The sequence below is a fragment of the Zalophus californianus genome, chromosome 10, assembly GCF_009762305.2.
Source record: "Zalophus californianus isolate mZalCal1 chromosome 10, mZalCal1.pri.v2, whole genome shotgun sequence".
Lineage (NCBI taxonomy): Eukaryota > Metazoa > Chordata > Mammalia > Carnivora > Otariidae > Zalophus > Zalophus californianus.
In genome coordinates, this window is record NC_045604.1 from 47,533,564 (window position 1) to 47,553,661 (window position 20,098).

The window sequence follows — 20,098 nt, forward strand, 5'->3', positions numbered from 1 at the left end:
CCTTATGCTTTTCTTTTTAATACCTCAAAATATTATCCATTGAACAAGTGGAAAATAAACTGGGATGGTAGAAATACCGAGTTCTAAGTCCAATTAGAGCACCAGGCTTCTTGGCATGAAAATTGTGATGTGAGAACGTTTTCCCATGGCTTTAAAAATTAAAATTTCATTTGTAAAAATTTTATTATTAATAAAGTATCATGTGAACAATTATTCTCAGTCCATTCCTGAGCCTTATCCCATTGTCAACAATCCATCTCTTGGGGAAGAATTATCAAGAAATCTTTTTCGTAGATGTTATTTTTAAGTGTAAATGAGTTCTTTCACATGTTGACAAGTTAGTTTTTAGCTTGGTGTGGGTCACAGGATCAGGGAGGAAGTCAGGGCAGGGATAAGAGCAGGGATCAGGGATATTTGTTGCAAATGGTACATGGTAAAATGGAGTGATTTTACAACAACTGGGTAAACATCCTATGACCCTGTGAATGTGCGCATCTAGATTTTAGAAGATGTTAAATGCTTTCCTGCTCTAAATTCATGAATTCCTCCTGCCACAGTATAGATATTGGAGGAGCCTGTTTTATCCTTGCTGAATCAACATTAAAATTAAAATGAGTTTGTATAAACTAGAGGAAAGGTACCTTCTCTGGGAAATGCAGGTCCACAAGCCCACAACTCAGCTAGCCTATAGTTTCTTACAAAATTTAAAAAATTAACCCTTCCCTGGGCAGACAGAACTGTCGACCAGGCACAAGGTTTGGCCCCTGCTCCCAGTCTCCTGTTCAGTCCTATTTGCCCACTCTCCTGCTGCTTCATGCAGCCAGTGATTGGCCTAATTCCATATTTAGGCAGGAACCCTGCTGGAACCCTGCCCTGGAAAGAACTCAGTCCTCGTTCTGGCTCCTTCATAATTTTAACTTTAATTTTTTTAGTTGTTTAGGTCTTATTTATTTATTTACTTACTTACTTATTTGACAGAGAGAGAGACAGCGAGCGAGGGAACACAAGCAGGGGGAGTGGGAGAGGGAGAAGAAGGCTTCCCGCTGAGCAGGGAGCCCGATGTGGGGCTTGATCCCAGGACCCCGGGATCATGACCTGAGCCAAAGGCAGACACTTAACGATTGAGCCACCCAGGTGCCCCATGTCTTTTTTTTTTAATTTTGAATTTCCTTTTAATGAAGGGTGCTAGCCAGTACAAAGGGGATAGACAGTATATGCCTAACATTTCTAGAATTAATGTGTATTGATAAAGGGACTGTTAGGTAGGTGTAATAATGGCTTGTTAATTATCAAGGAAATTGCTGTAGATGGTAGGTACATTTGATCACCTCCGGTTATCTTAAGGTTGAGAAATTCAAAGACCCTTTGAACATGCCTACTTTGGTTTTAGTACCAACCTAGATTGGAGAATGAGTTTCAGGATGTTCTTAGGGATTTCTTATTAGTTCTTAATATTCATTTTTTTCCCTTTTAAATAAAACTTTTTTTAGAGTAGCTTTAGATTCACAACAAAATTGAGCAAAAAGAACAGAGAGTTCCCATATATTTCCTGCACCCCCCCCCACAGAACCTCCCCCACTATCAACATCGTATATCAAAGTGGTACATTTGTTATAATCCATGAAACTGCACTGACACATCCTTATCACCCAAAGTCCAAACTTTAGGGTTTACTCTTGGTATCATATATCCTATAGGTTTTCACAAAAGTAGGATGACATGTATCTACCATCATAGCTTCATATGGAGTAGTTTCACTGCCCGAAGCATCCCTCTGTGTTATTTATTTATTCCTCTATCCCCCCCCCCACCCCAATGTCAGGCAACCACTGATCTTTTTACTGTCTCCACAGTTTTGCCTTTTCCAGAACTCAGATTTTGGAATCACACAATACATAGCCTTTGCACATCGGCTTCTTTCACTTAGTAATATGTATTTGAGTTTCCTCCCTGTTTTTTCATGGCTTGATAGCTCCCTTTTTTTTTTTAAGCACCAAATAACATTCCATGATCTGAATGTACCAGTTTATTTATCCATTCACCTATTGAATAACATCTTATTTGCTTCCAAGTCTTGGCCGTTATAAAGCTGCTATAAACATCCATGTTCAGATTTTTGTGTGGATGTGTTTTCATGTCCTTTGGGTAAAAACCAGGAAACATGATTGCTGGATAAAGTGGCTGTACTGTTTTGCATTCCCACGAGCATGTGTGAGTGTTCCTGTTGCTTCACGTCCTCACCAGCATTCAGTGATGTCAATGTTTAGGATTTTGGCATTTCTAATAGGTGTGTAGTGTTATCTCGTTGATGTTCTAATTTGTATTTCCCTGGTGACATATGATGTGGAGCATCTTTTCATATGCTTACTTGCCATTTCTCTGTCCTCTTTGGTGGGGTGTCTGTTACCCATTTTTTAACTGGGATGTTTGTTTTCTTATTGTTGAATTCTAAGGGTTCTTTGTATATTTTGGGTAACAGTCCTTTATCAGATGTGTCTTTTGCAAATATTTTCTCCCAGTCTGTGGCTCGTTTTCTCATTCTCTTGAGGCTTCTTCATTTTTCATCATAGGATTTTGAGTGAGGTCTTTAGGAATTTTCAACTTTAGTTTCTTCAGATCTATCCTGGCATCATTTTACCTGCTCTCACAGAATTGTTATAATTATCATATTGCAAATGCATACAGAGGGCTTTAAGTAAAAGCCTATGCAAATAAAAATTTACTTAGTGTTATAACTAAAAAGCAGCCAGTTATTTATCTGTTGAGTGCTGGGTTTGTCCCACAAATGATGCCATTTCCGAATATCTCATAAGGGAAGTAGATCTTCTTCTGGTACAGAAGTGGGGTTTATTTAATAATAATAACAATAATGATGATGATAATTATGATGGTGAAGAAGAAGGAGAAGGCGGAGGAACAAGAAGGAGAAAGGGAAAAGAGGAGAGGGAGGTGGAGGAGTAGGGAGGAAGCTCCAAATATTTGGAAAATAATGGGTATCTTCTTTGTATCCTGTGTAACTGGAAACTATAAATCATTCATTTTATTTTAAAAAAGATTTATTTATTTGAGAGAGAGGGTGCACTCATGTGTGTGCTCAGAGGGAGCGGGAGAAAGAGTCCCAAGCAGACTCTGAGTTAAGCATGGAACCTGCCGCGGGGCTCAATCTCACGACCCTGAGATCACAGCCTGAGCTGAAACCAAGAGTCAGTCACTTAACCGACTGAGCCACCCAGCCACCCCTAAATCATTCACTTTAAAGCCCAATTTGTTCTCGTGAAAGATTTTCTTTGTCATATTTGGCAAGTGTGGGAGTCAAAAATGTACCTATTTTTTTGTGAGTATGTATTCATCTGAATTGGCTCGTGAAAGATCCGTTCCTTTACTCAGCTCAGTTAAGCCAATCTTTATGTAGATTAAAAACATTGGTATTTCTTATGATTTTATGATTTTATGTATGTCTCGTTAGCATTTGTGAGAAGTTATGAAGTTTGAACGTAGACTTTCTTTTTTCTCAAATACACACACATACAGTTTTGTAGATGCATGTCTATTTATATAGAGTTCCCAGAAATCTGAACAGAGGGATGTGGGCAGGTGGAATTATACTCTACCACACAGCGTTCCTCGACTTGGATTATGAATGAGTAATATTGATGATGATGATGATGCAGCTGTCACTACCACCCCTGTCTCTACTACGAACTAGTGTTTGTAATGAATTTATGAAAGGCCAGGCATTTTTCTAAGAGATGTACGTGAATGGACTCTCAGTTCATCTTCACACTGGTCCTGATGAGGAGATGAGGTGTCCCGATGAGGAGATGAGGTGTCCTGATGAGGAGATGAGGACTGGGAAGAGTTAACTAACTAGTAAGCAGAAGAGAGAGGATTGAAATCCAGACAGTCTGATTCTGAAGCCAACGTTTTAAACAGCTACAAGATGTGGCTTCCCAACAGTGGTGATGTGTGCACGGGTTTTAAGGAAAAAGTCATTTAAAACTGCTTCTTTTGGAAGATTGCTGAATTTTAAGACATGTTAAAGCATGTGTTTAAATCACATGGTATTAAATTCCCAACTTTATAAGCAAGGATGAGATGAGTGTTCGTAGTGTTTACTGAGCAGCAAATATGTGTGTTGAATCCTTCAGTTGTCTCTCTCAGTTTGCATGATTTCTGGATGTTTACTAAACAGGATAGGGAAGGAAACTTAGTAATGGAGAGGAGAGGATTAGCTACTGTGGAATTTCCGTGTGTGTGTGTGTGTGTGTGTGTGTGTGTGTGTGTGTGTGTGTGTGTGTGTGTAGTCAGAGGAAAGGAAGAAGAGGACTAGAGAAGGACAGACAGGGGAAAGTAGAAGTTTGCCTGGAAATGTAAGAATAGACCAAGTAACACATCAAGAACACAACCTGTAGACTGACTATAGGTTTAAAGTAAGAACAACTTAAGAACAAAAATGATTGAAATATTCACTATATTAATTTAGACAAATAAATGTTTATTGAACCAAAACCATAGAGCTTCACTATTAATCTTAACATTCAGTTGCCAAAGATTTTTTTTAAATGTTTATTTGAATTCAATTTAGTTAACATATAGTCTATTATTAGTTTCAGGGGTAGAATTTAGTGATTCATCAGTTGCATATAACACCCAGTGCTCATTACATCACGTGCCCTTCTTAATGCCCATCACCCAGTTACCCCAGCCGCTCCCCACCTCCCCTCCAGCAACCCTCAGTTTGTTTCCTATGCTTAAGAGTCTCTTATGGTTTGTCTCCCTCTCTGTTCTTATCTTATTTTCCCTTCCCTTCCCCTATGTTCATCTTTTTGTTTCTAAAATTCCACATATGAGTGAAATCATATGGTATCTGTCTTTCTCTGACTGACTTATTTCACTTAGCATAATACCCTCTAGTTCCATCCATACGGTTGCAAATGGCAAGATTTCTTTCTTTTTGATGGCTGAGTAATATTCCATTCCATATGTATACCACCTCTTCTTAATCCATTCATCTGTCAGTGGACAGATGGCTTTTTCCATAGTTTGGCTATTGTGGACATTGCTGCTATAAACATTGGGGTGCCTGTGCCCCTTCGAATGGCCACAATGAGATACCACGTCACACCAGTCAGAATGGCTAAAATTAACAACTCCAGAAACAACAGGTGTTGGGCGAGAATGCAGAGAAAGGGGACCCTCCTACACTGTTGATGGGAATGCAAACTGGTGTAGCCACTCTGGAAAACAGTACGGAGGTTCCTCAAAAAGTTAAAAATAGAATTACCCTACAATCCAGCAATTGCACTACTAGGTATTTATCCAAAGTTTTTGTTGTTGTTGTTGTTGTTTTTGTTTTTTTTTAATGGACTTGGGAATCTATATAATGTTCTAGTTCTTTTTCCTTAGGCACTGAAAATGAAGATGCTAAAAGGGAATATCACAATGATAATCAAGCAAGTTGGGTCCATCGTATGATAATGGCTTTGGTGAGTGATTCAACCTTATTCAATACCAGAGAAGGACGTGCTGGGAAGGTGCACAACTTCATGTTGGGCTTGAATCTCAATACATCCTATCCAATGTCTCCTCTGAAAGACTTTATGACACAGGAATCGTTGGATGAAGATGAACTGGATACAGCTGTAGCAGGTATGCACACAAAACATAATCCATGGACGCTAATTCAGGAGATCTTTATCCCTTTCTAGGGAGAAGCCTTTTGATCATTGTCAGTACCTATCCCTTTTTATTCAATTACAGCAACATCCATTTAATTCAAAATTACTTCAAATTACTGGTTTTTTGGAAGAAAAACATTCGTTGGACAGGAAATGGCATAGTTATGTCAGCATAGCAAATTTTCACTGAAACACTGAGGAGGAACCTTAGATCCTCTCTGTATTGGACAAGGTTCACTCAGAAAACAAGAAACCGTCTCCCTTGTTTAACTGAGAGGGGTTTAAGGTAGAGAATTAGGTGTTTACAAAGTTGTTCCAAGGCTTGGAAGACAAGCTCCAGGCTGAGCTCCCAGGAATGATTCCAAAAACACTTCAGAATCACCCCCACAAACGCCCACACAACTGTGCTTGGCAGTGGAAATGGCAGAAATGTAGCCTGTGTCTCATTTCCTCCTTTGAATCTCGTGTGGGTGTTTTTCCTTGGCAAAGGGCAGGTCTCAGCAGAACCGGCACATATGGGATTCTGGTTAATGTGGTCTTTAGCCCAACTGTGTGCCGCAGCATGGGAGTCCCTGCAACCTAAGGTTCTAAGGGGAGTTGACTTCACTGGGCTCAGTGTCCATGAGGTTCCTGGGCCTGTCCCTCCGGTTCTCAGAAAAGTTAGGTAACTTTCTTAAGACCAGCTGGTAAGAACCCACTCACTGTGGTTTTTGTTACATTGTCAAATTCCGAGGAATAATTCCCTCTATTTTTCAGTTCCATGCATGTTTTAAATTAAAAGTTAAATTTGCCTTCGTGACTAATCAATACATAATAATCTTTCTTATAATGATCCTGTCATCTAAAATCTTTCTACTTCATCATACCATCATTTTTCTGTTAACTGCCCAGATGTCATTTCTCAGTTATTTCTGCTGAAGGGCATCAACAGGATGCTTTAGAAACGTAAGTGGGATTTTTCCAAAACCCTTTCTTCTGCTCTTTGGTTAAGCATCATGCCTATAAAATATTTGTGAAAATTAGGACATACCTTTAGGTTTGGTGGTGTTTCTGCTAGTGCTATTTCCATTCGTTGCTTGAGCTGAAAGGAAATTGCAAAAGCAAAGGTTTCCCCTGTTGTTTAAACAAGAGGTGTAGAAACTCACTATACTTTGCATTATGTTTATGGCATCAAAGTCTAGGATGTAAGGTAGGGTATGATTATATACCTGCAATCTACACCCTTTCATATTAACAATGATAAAAGTCTGTTTGTGATAGAGTCAGTATCTATTTTAAAATTCATCCAAAATTAAAAAAAAAAAAAACCCTTGGCCATTAATCAGTGACCTCATTTGTCTTGTGGCACTTGATTATACTGATTGCCATTATAATACCCATTAAATGTGTCATCCTTAGAAACTTAGATTTTATGGATGAATGATGACGGCTGCTAAAAAAAACTTAGTCTCAAAGGTCATTTAGAACTAGAAAGAATCTTTATAGTTATTTTACTTTAAAGAAAAGAGAGATCAAAGAAAGTCATTCTCATTGCCTACAGTTTCTCAGCTAGAATGGGGTCACAGACCTCAATGTTGCTCAGAAGCTTTTCTTTTCTGCAAGACTCCCTTCCCACAGCCCTTGTTTTTGTTAGTCATTATTTTGCTGATGTCAAATGGAAGTTTCCTTTCTGTGTACTATATTAGTAGTTAGGATTTTGATAGAATTACCCAGAACAGCTCCTGTGGTTTGCACAGCATGCATCCTGCACTCCGCATTTTAACAACTCCCAGGTGGTTTTGCAATATTTTATGTAGATTCAGAGGTGTTCCGATTGCTAGATCAAATACAGCAGGCCTACTTAAATTTGAATTCCAAACCATATATATGTGTGTATATATGTAGTGTAAGTGTGGCCCTTGCAACATTTGGGACCTACTTGTACTAAAACATTATTTGTTGTGTGTCTGAAATTCAAATTTACAGCATCTTGTGTTTTTAGTAGATAAATCTGGCAACCTTAAGAAATGTGTCTTTCATTATTTTCACCTGTTTTCAAATTGTTCTCCATTTTCATCTTCCTTCTTTCTTTTGTTTACTCGTGCATTCACACGGTATTTACGGAGCACTCGCAATGCGTTTGGTACAAGGGTTCCAGTCGTCCACAAGACACATGTGATCCTTGCCCTCATAAAAATTGAAATCAGTTTTTGACTTTTCCTTGAAGTTTTGATTCATGGAAAGATTTATATAGTTTAGTTAAGAACAATAGAAAAGTAGAGTAAAACTGACATCCAGCAACCCCGATTCTGATAGAACTGTGGATCCGTTAGGACAGTCCTCACTTGTGATGCTTGGAGAATATAGTTGTATGTCACCTGTTCTGATTCCTTTCTTTATTGGGTGCCCTTTGAAAGAAGACTCATGGACAGTTCTCATAAAGCCAAAGGAGGAAGTAGAAAATTTAATCGTCTCAAAATATGGGATTACCGCGACTAAACATTCTTTTGTTGACCTATTTTGGAATGTGTTAATCTAAAATTGTTTTCAATTAATGCTCTTTGCGAAGAATCTTAAATTTTATTTCTTAACGTTGTATCTCCTAAAAATTGTTTCACTTGCTCTGTATTTATCCAGTTGAAAAAAAATGTGTATGGCATATAGATTTTAGTCAAGAATCTAGTCAGGTCAGTGATGAGTTCATTCAAATTTATAATTTACAGGCTAACATTTTTAAAAATGACTGCATCTTAGACTGGATTTACTAAATCGATGAGTGCTCTCTCAGACAGGTCCTTACTAAGGTAGACCCTGTCTATCTCCTGATTATTTCCAAGTTTTAGACTAACCACGTGTGTGGAGCTAAAAGTTAAAAGATTTATCATAAAATGTAATCATCTTGGTTCATAAAGTCTTCCTAAAACTTCTATTTATTATACAGGGGCACCCGGGTGGTTCAGTCGCTTGGGCCAGGTCATAATCTAAGGGTCGTGGGGTTGAGCCCCGCATCACGTTGCGTGATCAGTGGGAAATCTGCTTCTCTCCCTCTCCTTCTGCCCCATCCCCCTGCTCGTTCTCTCTCTCTCTCTCTCTCAAATAAATAAATAGGCCGCCCCCCTACGGGCGTCAGAGGGAGGCGGGCGCCCTGCGCGGTGACGTCAACCACCGGACTCTCCCCTCGCTGCCGCCGGAGAGGCGGGTGACCTTTTGGCCGCCCCGCCTCAGAGGCGCAGACGGCTCAAGGCAAAGATCAACGCGAAAGCCAAGGAGGGGCGCTTCTGCTCCTCCTCCTCCATGGCCAACCGTTCCGCCACCTGCTGGAGAGCCTGGACCAGCTGGAGCTCAGGGTGGAAGCTTTGAGAGAAGCAGCAACTGCCGTTGAGCAAAAGAAAGAAATCCTCCTGGAAATGATCCACAGCATTCAAAATAGGCAGGACATGAGGCAGATCAGCGACGGAGAAAGAGAAGAATTAAATCTGACGGCAAACCGTTTGATGGGACGAACCCTCACCGTTGAAGTTTCAGTAGAAACAATTAGAAAACCCCAGCAGCAAGAATCCCTGAAGCATGCCACCAGGATTATTGATAAGGTCGTCAGTAAGTTTCTGGATGATTTGGGAAATGCCGAGAGTCACTTGATGTCACTGTACGGTGCATGTTTATCCGAGGTGCCACCTGGGCCTGTTGACCAGAAGTTTCAGTCCATAGTAATTGGCTGTGCTCTTGAAGATCAGAAGAAAATTAAGATTAGAGACTCTGCTTAGAAATACTGAAAACTCTGACAGGGCCGTCAAGCTGTTAGAGCATTCTAAAGGAGCTGGTTCCAAAACTCTGCAACAAAATGCTGAAGGCAAACTTAATCAGTTTTGAAACATAGGAGCACTTACAAATAATGACATAAAAATGATTAAGCATTAGTTCTTTGTATTAGGCATAACATTTGATACTGATTGTTGTTTCACATGAGGAAAATATTCCAGTGTCATCAGTTTTGTGAATAACACAATTAAAACTAGAAATATTTTAATTATCTTTCTAGAAGTTTTTAGATTGAATTCTTGTATTAGGCTCTAGCACCTAATATATAAAATATATATTTTTTACTATTCTGTGGATGACTACTTAGTATATAGGAGAGAGTAACTGCTCAGCCTGGGCCAAAAGCGTTATTGTTCTTTCCTGGGCTTTGTCTGGCATGGAGATACTTGGGCACTTGGGGCATTTGGTTGACTAGAAATTCTTTTTTTTTTTTTTTAAAGATTTTATTTATTTATTTGAGAGAGAGAGAATGAGAGATAGAGAGCACGAGAGGGAAGAGGGTCAGAGGGAGAAGCAGACTCCCTGCTGAGCAGGGAGCCCGATGTGGGACTCGATCCCGGGACTCCAGGATCATGACCTGAGCCGAAGGCAGTCGCTTAACCAACTGAGCCACCCAGGTGCCCTTGACTAGAAATTCTTGACAAACTTAACCACTCATGGATTGTTAACTAAGTAGTGTGCTTAAAAGGACAAAAGGAATCACAAAATAAGAAACTTTCCCAACATCTTCTTTTTCATAAAGCACTTCTTTTGGACATCTGTCTCAAATTATTTTGAATTTAAGGTTTATGCATCTGATAATATGAATATATTTGTTGATATATATGAAAACATGACAAAGTGTGAGAGAATTCACATCTAATGTTATTACTGTGAACAACTATATGTCCACTTCATCTTTTTCCAAATGCATCATTTCTCTAAATTTTTAATCATTGCAGAAATACAGTATTGTAACTTGCCTTTTTTAAAAAATGCTGCTATGAAGTCTAATTGTCAACTTTAAAACCTTTATTCTGTATTGTTGTATAATTTACTTCCCTGTTCCCCTTATTGGACATTTAGTTTGTTTCCAATTTGTTGCTTATTCCTGCAACATATTTATATACAGAGACTTTATTCCTTCTTTCTTTTGTTTCTGATTTTCTTTGTATAAATTCCCAGTAGTGGGATTTACTGGGTCAAAAGGTATATACATTTTCATGGCCTGACATATTTTCCAAGTTTTTTTGTATGAGAGTTACATCAATTTGTACTGTCTTCAGTAATTAAAGTGTAGCTCTTTCACTAGAAAATAAATAAATAAATAATCTTAAAAAAAAAAAAACTCTTTATTATACAGTCAAAAATACCATAATTTAACTAAAACATTTAAGGTTATTTTGCTCATTTTTTTACTCCCCCCACACAAAAAAGAAATAGAGATTTTTACCCTATCTAAATATTGTATTAGGAAAATCTTACATTTTAGTGTAGGAAAATCTTACATTTTAGTTTACCCTATGATGATTTTGTTTGTACAGATTAAAATTTGAGTATCTTAGAATTAAAACAATCTCTCAATCTAAGATGAGAAAAATATTTTGTACCTATTACTTCACCTTGTAGACAATCTTCTGAAAATAAGAGAAATAATAAGATGAGGGAATTCCTCTCACTTGCTTACTTCAAAATAGTTGTATACCTGTAGAAACTAATTTCAGAGAAGCTGTCCATTATTTATGTGACTTCTTTCCTATTTACTTTTGTGTTTATGTTACTTACTGTGACACATACCATCTGGAATAAAAAATCGAGGCATGCGTTAATTTAGGCCAGAGTTCAATACACAAACACCCAAATATTTTTGTACATCATAAATTGAATCTGTGTGAGATATTTATAAAATGACCATTGCAGGGGTGCCTGGCTGGCTCAGTCGGTTAAGTGTCTGCCTTTGGCTCAGGTTGTGATCCCAGGGTCCTGGGATCGAGCCCCGCATCGGGCTCCCTGCTCAGCAGGAGCCTGTTCTCCCTCTGCCTCTGCCCCTGCTTATGCTCGTTTGCTCACTCTCTCGCTTTCTCTCTCTGTCAAATAAATAAATAAAATCTTTAAAAAAAAATGACCATTGCAAATATTCATAGCTGAACTGCTTTAAGGAGATGGTACATAATTATAAAACACAGCATGTTTCCATACCTGACAAAGAACCTGATTAACTCATTTACAGGTTTAGAAGCCATGTATGCTTTAAACTGTGGGAGGATATTCTCCCATAGTGGGATTTATCAAACTCTCTCGGACATTCTAGTAGATGTTATACAATAAATCGGGTTCAAGTTCAAATAAATTTGGAAAAACTAACTCCATCCCCCTCTTCACAATGACTTGGGTTACTCTAATGAATTTAAGCAGCCCTACTCAAGGTGCCTCAAGATAGTACTTGAAAAAGGTGCCTCAAGATAGTACTTGAAAAAGCTGCCTGGTTTACATTTGAATCCTGGCTGGGCCATTTATTAGCAGGACAGTCTTGAGCAGTTACTTAGCATAAACGTCGGTTAACAATGATAGAAAAATAGAGCCAAACTAAAAATCAACACCCCGCGATCCCGATGGAACCTGGAACCGTAGGACAGCAAGATTCAACAATCCTCACTATTTACTCCAAGTTTACTCACAAAATAGAAATAATAGTGGTACCTATCTTACAGACTTCCTGTGAAGATTAAGTAGCATTTTTTTTTTAAGTAGCATCCTCTTTGAAAAGGGCAGTTAGCCCAAGGCATAGTAAGGAGAATGGGAAACACACAATATAACTGGCCATTACTTTAAGCTGTTGATCTTCTATTTCTCAAACCTATTTGATCATGAAACTCTTATTTTGTGTATAGAACATCTGTTAATATCTTGCAAAACTATGTTGTTTGCAACACAATTAAGAAACACTACTTCCTGTCAGTTTATTTGGAAGGGTGGAACCATGGTGTTTAGCTATGTGCCAGAGCTGGGAATTGGTCACGTCATGATTTGTCTCTCAGTTGTTATCTTGGATATAACAGAGAAAAAAAGGAGACTACCAGTTTCATGACGAGAAGGAGCATATCAAACAATGTGAGAGAAATGGTCTGCTTCGGTGAATCTTTTAGCTAAAATTCAAGAAAAGCACTAAGTGTAGGAAGCCAAAGAAAACTATTTGTGAACTGTCATTATACTTTATTATATGAGGAGAAATCACTGCGTTGTAAAAAATACTGCCACTAATGTCTTTTTAAGATGTTTGTGTTGACTTGTGATTAAAGACACATATTAATGTGGTTTTGACGATTGACAGCTGCATGCGTAGTTAGCCTCTCTCTATTGTAATCGCTGCTTTTTAAGTTAGCCATTTTTAAACCTTTTCAGTTCTATGGCCCCACCACTTAGTGAAGCAACCATGGGACACAGGATGCAGGTGGCTTAGACCTGGGCCGGGCTTGGAATCCTGACTGTCACTGTGTGAAACTGGACCTCTTGAGTCTTAGCGTCCTTATCTTTCATATGACACGAATCATACCTCTTTTGTAAGTCTTAGAAGAATGATAAATCTCATATAGGAAATTTCTAATACATGAGAGACACTCAAAATACATGAAGCTACTTTTAGGAGAAATAAAAGTACCCCAGTAACGAACGTCCAGCTTCTTAGTCAAATATTTAAAAACTAATAGAAGACAAAGACCCACAATTGTTCACCTTTAAAAAATTTACATATGTAGTCCTTTATTTTTTTAATTTTTTTACATATGTAGTTTTTAAAAAACAAACATTTCAGAGGAAAATATTAAAATCGTGTTTGAGAATATATTTTTCGATGTTATAATTCTGAGGTTCAAGTTTCTGTGATAGAAATTTAGAATCTTGGCTGGGAGCAAAGTACTTTGTCACTACAATCCACACATACTTGATAAAAAAAAAGAAAGGAGAATTAACCTGGAGATAATTATTTACCGAATAATTTCTCTTTTATGTCCTTTTGGCCTGCGGCATTCACCTCAGATATAGTAAGACTTATTTTTTTTTTTTTAACTTGGCCTACCTTTTCGTTCAGTCATATAGTCAATCATACGAACTTATTCTTGTCTAAACCATACCTCAGAGCTTTTTTTTTTTTTTTTTTTTAGCTTATATGTTTTTTTTGTTTAAGACCATTCATTCACACCTTTTCTCATTCACCAGTTCTGGGTGATACAAATCACCTCAACTGTAAACTCTTTTCCTCTTCATTCCTAAACACACTAGTATATGCTTGTAGCATTCACTTGTTCAGTATTCTAGGGATGGGAAATTTTAATGAACAGGAGAGAAAAAAACCACATGATTCCCTGTTAACTGTAGAAATGTAAAAGATAATAACATTTTCTTAAGTAATCAGGCCCACATCTAATTTAGAACTGTTTTGATTCACACTGAATAAACGTCAAGCCTAATTGTTTCATTGGTACTTTTCAGATTTTAATGATGAGAATTGTGGGATTAATGGGACACGAAGAATTCAAAAGATTTGCCTTTCTTTGGGATCCCTTGCTCTTAAAACATAATGATAAAATTCACTATGAGAGGATTATAGTCAGGATCATTCTTATTTAGAAATATATGGAGGAAATGAACATGCAGTGGGTTCCCACCATGTGCTGAACGTTTTCCTGGATAATACATATTAACCACCCTGTATGGGGGGCGTTCTATAAACACAGGTCAGTCTGACCCTCTAGTTTTTATTACTGCCTCTATGAAAATGCTTACCAAATGGAAGTTACTAGCTTTCTCAGAGATCATAATGCATGTCTAGTATGAACATCTTCACTCTGTTCTTGAACTTTCCATTTCCAGCCTTCTTCTTAACAGAACACGTGTGAGGACAAGGAGACAGACAAAACAATTGCATGTCATTTCATTCAGCTCAAATCAGTTCAATTTTGATCACACCTCTTTTTCCTGGGAAGTGAATGAGGAGCACCACACATAAACGTGAAAAGAAGCATGTTACCATTTTCTATTAAAACAAACGACTTCTAGACCCTGCTTTCTTTCAGATCCCCTTGTCACCTCATTCTACTCTCCTCCAACACTGTAGCCACACTGGGTTTCTTGCTGTTCCTCAGACATACCAAGTCTGATTCTGCCTCAGGGCCTTTGCTCTGGCTCTTTCCCTGGAAAAAAGTATCCCCCCAAATCTTTGGTTGGCCCGTTCTATATTATTAATCTGGTCTCAGCTTAAGGTCGTCTTCTCAGAGGTCTCTCCTGATTATCCAACTGAAGTTACTCCCTATTATGGGATATGACCCTCTTTCGTTTTCTACAATGCATTTAATACTGCCTGAACTATCTATTTGTTTACTGATTTATCAGTCATGCGCTCTGTCAGAGCAGAGTTTGCATCTTGTTCAGCACATAGAATAGAGCCCAAATAGTAGCAGACAATACATGTCTGCCGCATGTGTTGACTGGGATGATTTCCCAGGACTCCAATCACCTTGGGAGATAGAGTGTGGGATCCATTCAGACTCCGCCACTCCCCAGTTCTGTCACCGTAGAGATGAATTTATTTCATCCTTCACTTACAGAGATCGCCTACCTCACATGTCTGTCATGACTTAAAACAAGATAATGTCTGAGGACATGTTTTTAAGCCAGTAAATACTTAGGTAAAGTGAGGTAATACTGTTAAAGGAATGATCGCAGCCTAGAGGTAATGCCAGGGCCTGAGCTAAGTACTTTCCATGCATTGTCCCACTTAGTCCTCACAGCACCCTTATTTGACCTTCAACCCTGAAAGTGGAAACTCTGAGTTAAAGAAAATAATTTTTACAGTTGCTAAAGCAGGACCCATGCCCAGTTCTGTTTGACTCCCCTGAGGGCCTAACCACATGAAATTATATTCACAAATTGATATTAAAAATATTTTTATGTTCTAAATAATGTTAAGTGGTCACTTAATTCATTCTTTTGTTTCTTTCCTTTTTAAAGATCCTGATGAATTTGAGCAAATATATGAGCCTCTGGATGTCAAAAGTAAAAAGATTCATGTCGTGGACAGTGGCCTCACGTTTAACCTGCCATACCCCTTGATCCTGAGACCTCAAAGGGGAGTTGATCTCATTATCTCCTTTGACTTTTCTGCAAGACCAAGTGACTCTAGTCCTCCATTCAAGGTAAGGAGAATTTATATAGCATCCCATGATCTAGCATGTTCTTTTGCATGCCTTGTAGATATCTTAGTCATCTTCCCTCCAATTTCTTATCCCTTGAGCCTATTTTTCTACATTACTATGAGTCATATTTTAAAAACATAGATGTGATTCAATCACTCCCCTTCTTAAAGACACTTAGAAAAGGAGAAAAAAAGAAAAAGAGGAAACTTGTAAATGATTCCCCATGGCCCACATTAAAGTTTACAGTCTTAAGCAGAACAAGAATTATGCGACCTATCTGAAGTTCAAGGAAATTATGCTGAGATTTGGATGTTAGCAAGTAAAAGATAATTAAAACCATGCATGGGGAGTTATACTAGGAGAAGAGGACATAACATACATTTTGAAGATACAACAGCAATTATCAGGGGAAAATAATGAAAATCAAGGAAGTATACAGTGTTGTGAAAAATCAGTTGAAGATACTTAACAAGGACATCTTTGGTGAACTGGACAAAGGCAGTTTCTTTTTTCTTTTTTTTTTTTTTAAAGATTTGATTTATTTGAGAGAGAGAGAGCATGAGAGGGGGGAGGGTCAGAGGGAGAAGCAGACTCCCTGCTGAGCAGGGAGCCCGATGTGGGACTCGATCCCGGCACTCCAGGATCATGACCTGAGCCGAAGGCAGTCGCTTAACCAACTGAGCCACCCAGGCGCCCCAAAGGCAGTTTCAATAACATCATGAGGGCAGAAATCATACTGCAATGATCTGAAGGAAGGGTGGAAGATAAGAAAATGGAGATAATCCTGTAGACTATCCAGGGAAGAAGGAGATGTGCTATATCTGCAAGAGGTGGGGAATAGGAAAACTGTGTATAGGAGAGGTGGGTTGTTAACAGGAAAGAATTGAATGTATTTAAATGCTGATGGCTGGAGTCATTAATGAAGATGTTATTGGAGAATGGAGAGATGGCGTATATGATAGGGTCACAGCCCTCGGAAGGCTACAGGGGTGAGGAGTGCAAAGGAAATATAAAAATACAGGTGGAGAGTAATATATAAATGTTGATATTGGGGCAAGAGGGCAGGGGGAAGATGATGGTTGTGATGGAAGGTCACTGTTAGGCATGGAGAGGGAAGTTAAGAAAGTATTCACTTGATGACTTCTCACTTTTATAGAAATTATAATTCAGTGTTATCTTTTGAGAGTGAGAGGGTAGTGGTGGTGGAGCCAGGATCCTGGCAAAAATAAAAGTCTGCCTCTGAAGAAATGAGAAGAAATTCTGAACAGGGAGCCTACATTGCTTAGCAGCACTGTGGCCTCACCCAAGTGAGACCATGAATGTTACTGTTCCCTCCACCTGGAAACCTCAAACTTTCTCTAGACACACCTCAAATGTTATCTTTCTTGACCTCCGCAGATCGAGTGTCAGTACAAAGGACTTAGTAGATTCTTCTAAATATGGCAATTTTCATGGTGTATTGTATGTATTTCTATATATATATATAGAAATTTCTTTTATATATATATAGATAGATAGATAGATAGATAGATAGTTAGATAGATAGACAGGTAGGATAGATACCTTCCACTGTCTGTGAACTCCTTGGGAACTAGAACACTATTTTGAATGTATGTTTTAATCATTTGGTTCTAATTGTATTATAAGTGTTGGCCAAAGTGTGAGTAGGTCATTTTTTTGTGAGTGAATGAATGAAATTCTATGAGAGTGATGGAGTTATTATACCCATTTCATCAATTAAGACGTGGAAATTCATAGAGGTTAAGTGACACAGTCCATAATCTCCCAACCAGGAAGAGTCAGTGATAACCCAGGTCAGCCATGAAGGACCAGTGATAACTCAGGTCAGTGAGGAAGAGTCAGTGATAACCAGGTCAACCAGGAAGTCAGTGATAACCCAGGTCCTCTGACATCTGCTTTCCTTCCCATTATACTATGATTTAACTGCTCTCAAGACTAATAGTGGCTATCATAACAGCTCTTTAATATATATAAAGTCTCATTTTTTTTAAAAAATGCTTTCACATTTGATTTTTTTTTTTTTGAGGCAGTTTCTGGTATTCTGACAAGAAAACAAGGGTTGGTGAGATGAGCAATTTCATCATATCAACAAATTAAATAAGATAATGGGTGAACAGAACATAGCCCCAGGACCTGGCTGGAAAAGTGCTGGTTAAGAAGTGGTCACGCTGGACCAGGTTTCAAGGCTCCAGAATGACAATCTAATGATTTTTCCCCTTTACTAGCTGCCTCCTTAGAACACGTTTTACATGTATTTTTTTCTGTGCTGTGTGCTGTGTGCAGCAGTTAATGATAAACCATGGTTCTTGATCTCCAAAACATTTTAGCTTTCTTGGGGGAAAGACTTTTATACACAAGAGTCACTTGGGAGGAAAATGAGAAACGTATTGTTAAATAATTATTTGACTTTATATAAGCATGTGTGTTATGGGAGATCCATATAAGAGTAGATAGGTGTGTCCTGGAGTAGATGAGCAGGGAAATAAATAGAACAGGATGAAAATGGCACAGGGATGGCAGTGAGCACATCTGAGGAGATGGAGCGATCTGACTAGAAGTGATAAATACTAAGCTCCCATTAGGAGGGCTTTAGGGCTGGATGATGGGAAATAGAGAATCAGTGAAGAGTTTGCAGCTGACAAACGACTTCATGAAATTGGAATTTTAGGATGATTAATCCCACAGTGGAAAGTAGGATGACTTGGAGAATGAAGAGCAAAAGATTAAAATTAAGAGGGATTTACTACAGGACACCTGGGTGGCTCAGTCTGTTAAGCATCTGACTCTTGATCTCAGCTCAGGTTCTGATCTCGGGTTGTGAGTTCAAGCCCCACATTTAAAAAAAATTAATTTTTTTTTTTAAAAAGAGGGGTTTACTATAATTAAAGCATAGGATAATGAAGTACTGTACAGGATGGGTGACTGAGAAAGCCAAGAGCTAGATTGACCATGAGCAGCAGTGGAGAGGTGAGTTCCAGTGGATGACTCTAAGATGATAGCTTCAAAGCTAGTTCTGGAGGTGGAAGAAACTGTATTATTTATCTCACCATGGGAGTGTAAAATGTCAAAGCCATCATTCTATATATGATTCACAGCTCCACTACCTCATGAGTTAATATTGGGAAGGTTTGAGAATATGACTTTGTACCTCTAAAAAGAACCATTGTACTTTATTGTAGTTTTTAAATGGACTTTGATTCATTATTCCTAGTTAAAAAGAATATATACTTATTGTAAAAAAAAATTTAGAAATTTGGAATATATATCATTTCTGTTTTTCATAAACAATTGCTAGTATTTTACTGCTTTCCTTTAGTCTTCCTTCTGTGTGTGTGTCTATGTGTGTGAGTGTGTGTGTCTGTGTGTGTGTCTGTGTGTGTGTCTGTCTCTGTGTGTGTGTGTGTCTGTGTATCTGTGTGTCTGTGTGTTTGTGTCTGTGTGTGTGTGTATCTGTGTGTGTGTAACTGTGTGTGTGTCTGTGTGTGTGTGTCTGTGTGTGTCTGTGTGTGTCTGTGTCTGTGTGTACACCAGGATTGTATTGCTTTCCATTTGGCTTTTTCTTTTTTTTACTTTCTCTTTAATTTTTTTATTGTTAAGTTAATAACCATACATTACATCATTAGTTTTTGATGTAGTGTTCCATGATTCATTGTTTGTGCATAATACCCAGTGCTCCACTCAGAACGTGCCCTCTTTAATACCCATCACCAGGCTAACCCATCCCCCCACCCCATCCCCTCTAGAACCCTCAGTTTGTTTTTCAGAGTCCATCGCCTCTCATGGTTCATCTCCCCCTCTGATTTACTCCCCTTCATTCTTCCCCTCCTGCTATCTTCTTTTTTTTTCTTAACATATATTGCATTATTTGTTTCAAAGGTACAGATCTGTGATTCAACAGACTTGCACAATTCACAGCGCTCACCATAGCACATAACCTCCCCAAAGTCTATCACCCAGCCACCCCATCCCTCCCACCCCCCACCACTCCAGCAACCCTCAGTTTGTTTCCTGAGATTAAGAATTCCTCATATCAGTGAGGTCATATGATACATGTCTTTCTCTGATTGACTTATTTCACTCAGCATAACACCCTCCAGTTCCATCCACATCATTGCAACTGGCAAGATCTCATTCCTTTTGATGGCTGCATAATATTCCATTGTGTATATATACCACTTCTTCTTTATCCATTCATCTGTCGATGAACATCTTGACTCTTTCCACAGTTTGGCTATTGTGGACATTGCTGCTATAAACATTGGGGTGCACGTACCACTTCGAATCCCTACATTTGTATCGTTGGGGTAAATACCCACTAGTGCAATTGCTGGATTGTATGGTAGCTCTATTTTCAACTTTTTGAGGAACCTCCATACTGTTTTCCAGAGTGGGTGCACCAGCTTGCATTCCCACCAACAGTGTAGGAGGGTT

The 20,098-nt window shown here is 38.5% G+C and overlaps 1 protein-coding gene and 1 pseudogene across 4 annotated transcripts in view; both read left to right on the top strand.

Annotated features, from left to right (window-relative positions):
* Positions 1-20,098, top strand: part of PLA2G4A (phospholipase A2 group IVA) — a 169,771-nt gene that overhangs the window by 126,355 nt on the left and 23,318 nt on the right. For all 4 annotated transcript variants that reach the window (XM_027613899.2, XM_027613902.2, XM_027613901.2 and 1 more), the window contains 2 exons: positions 5,407-5,649; positions 15,462-15,646. In XM_027613899.2, the coding sequence (XP_027469700.1) occupies positions 5,407-5,649; positions 15,462-15,646 (428 nt within the window). The remainder of the gene's footprint in view (positions 1-5,406; positions 5,650-15,461; positions 15,647-20,098) is intronic.
* On the top strand, positions 7,792-9,655 carry LOC113932004 (annotated as a pseudogene).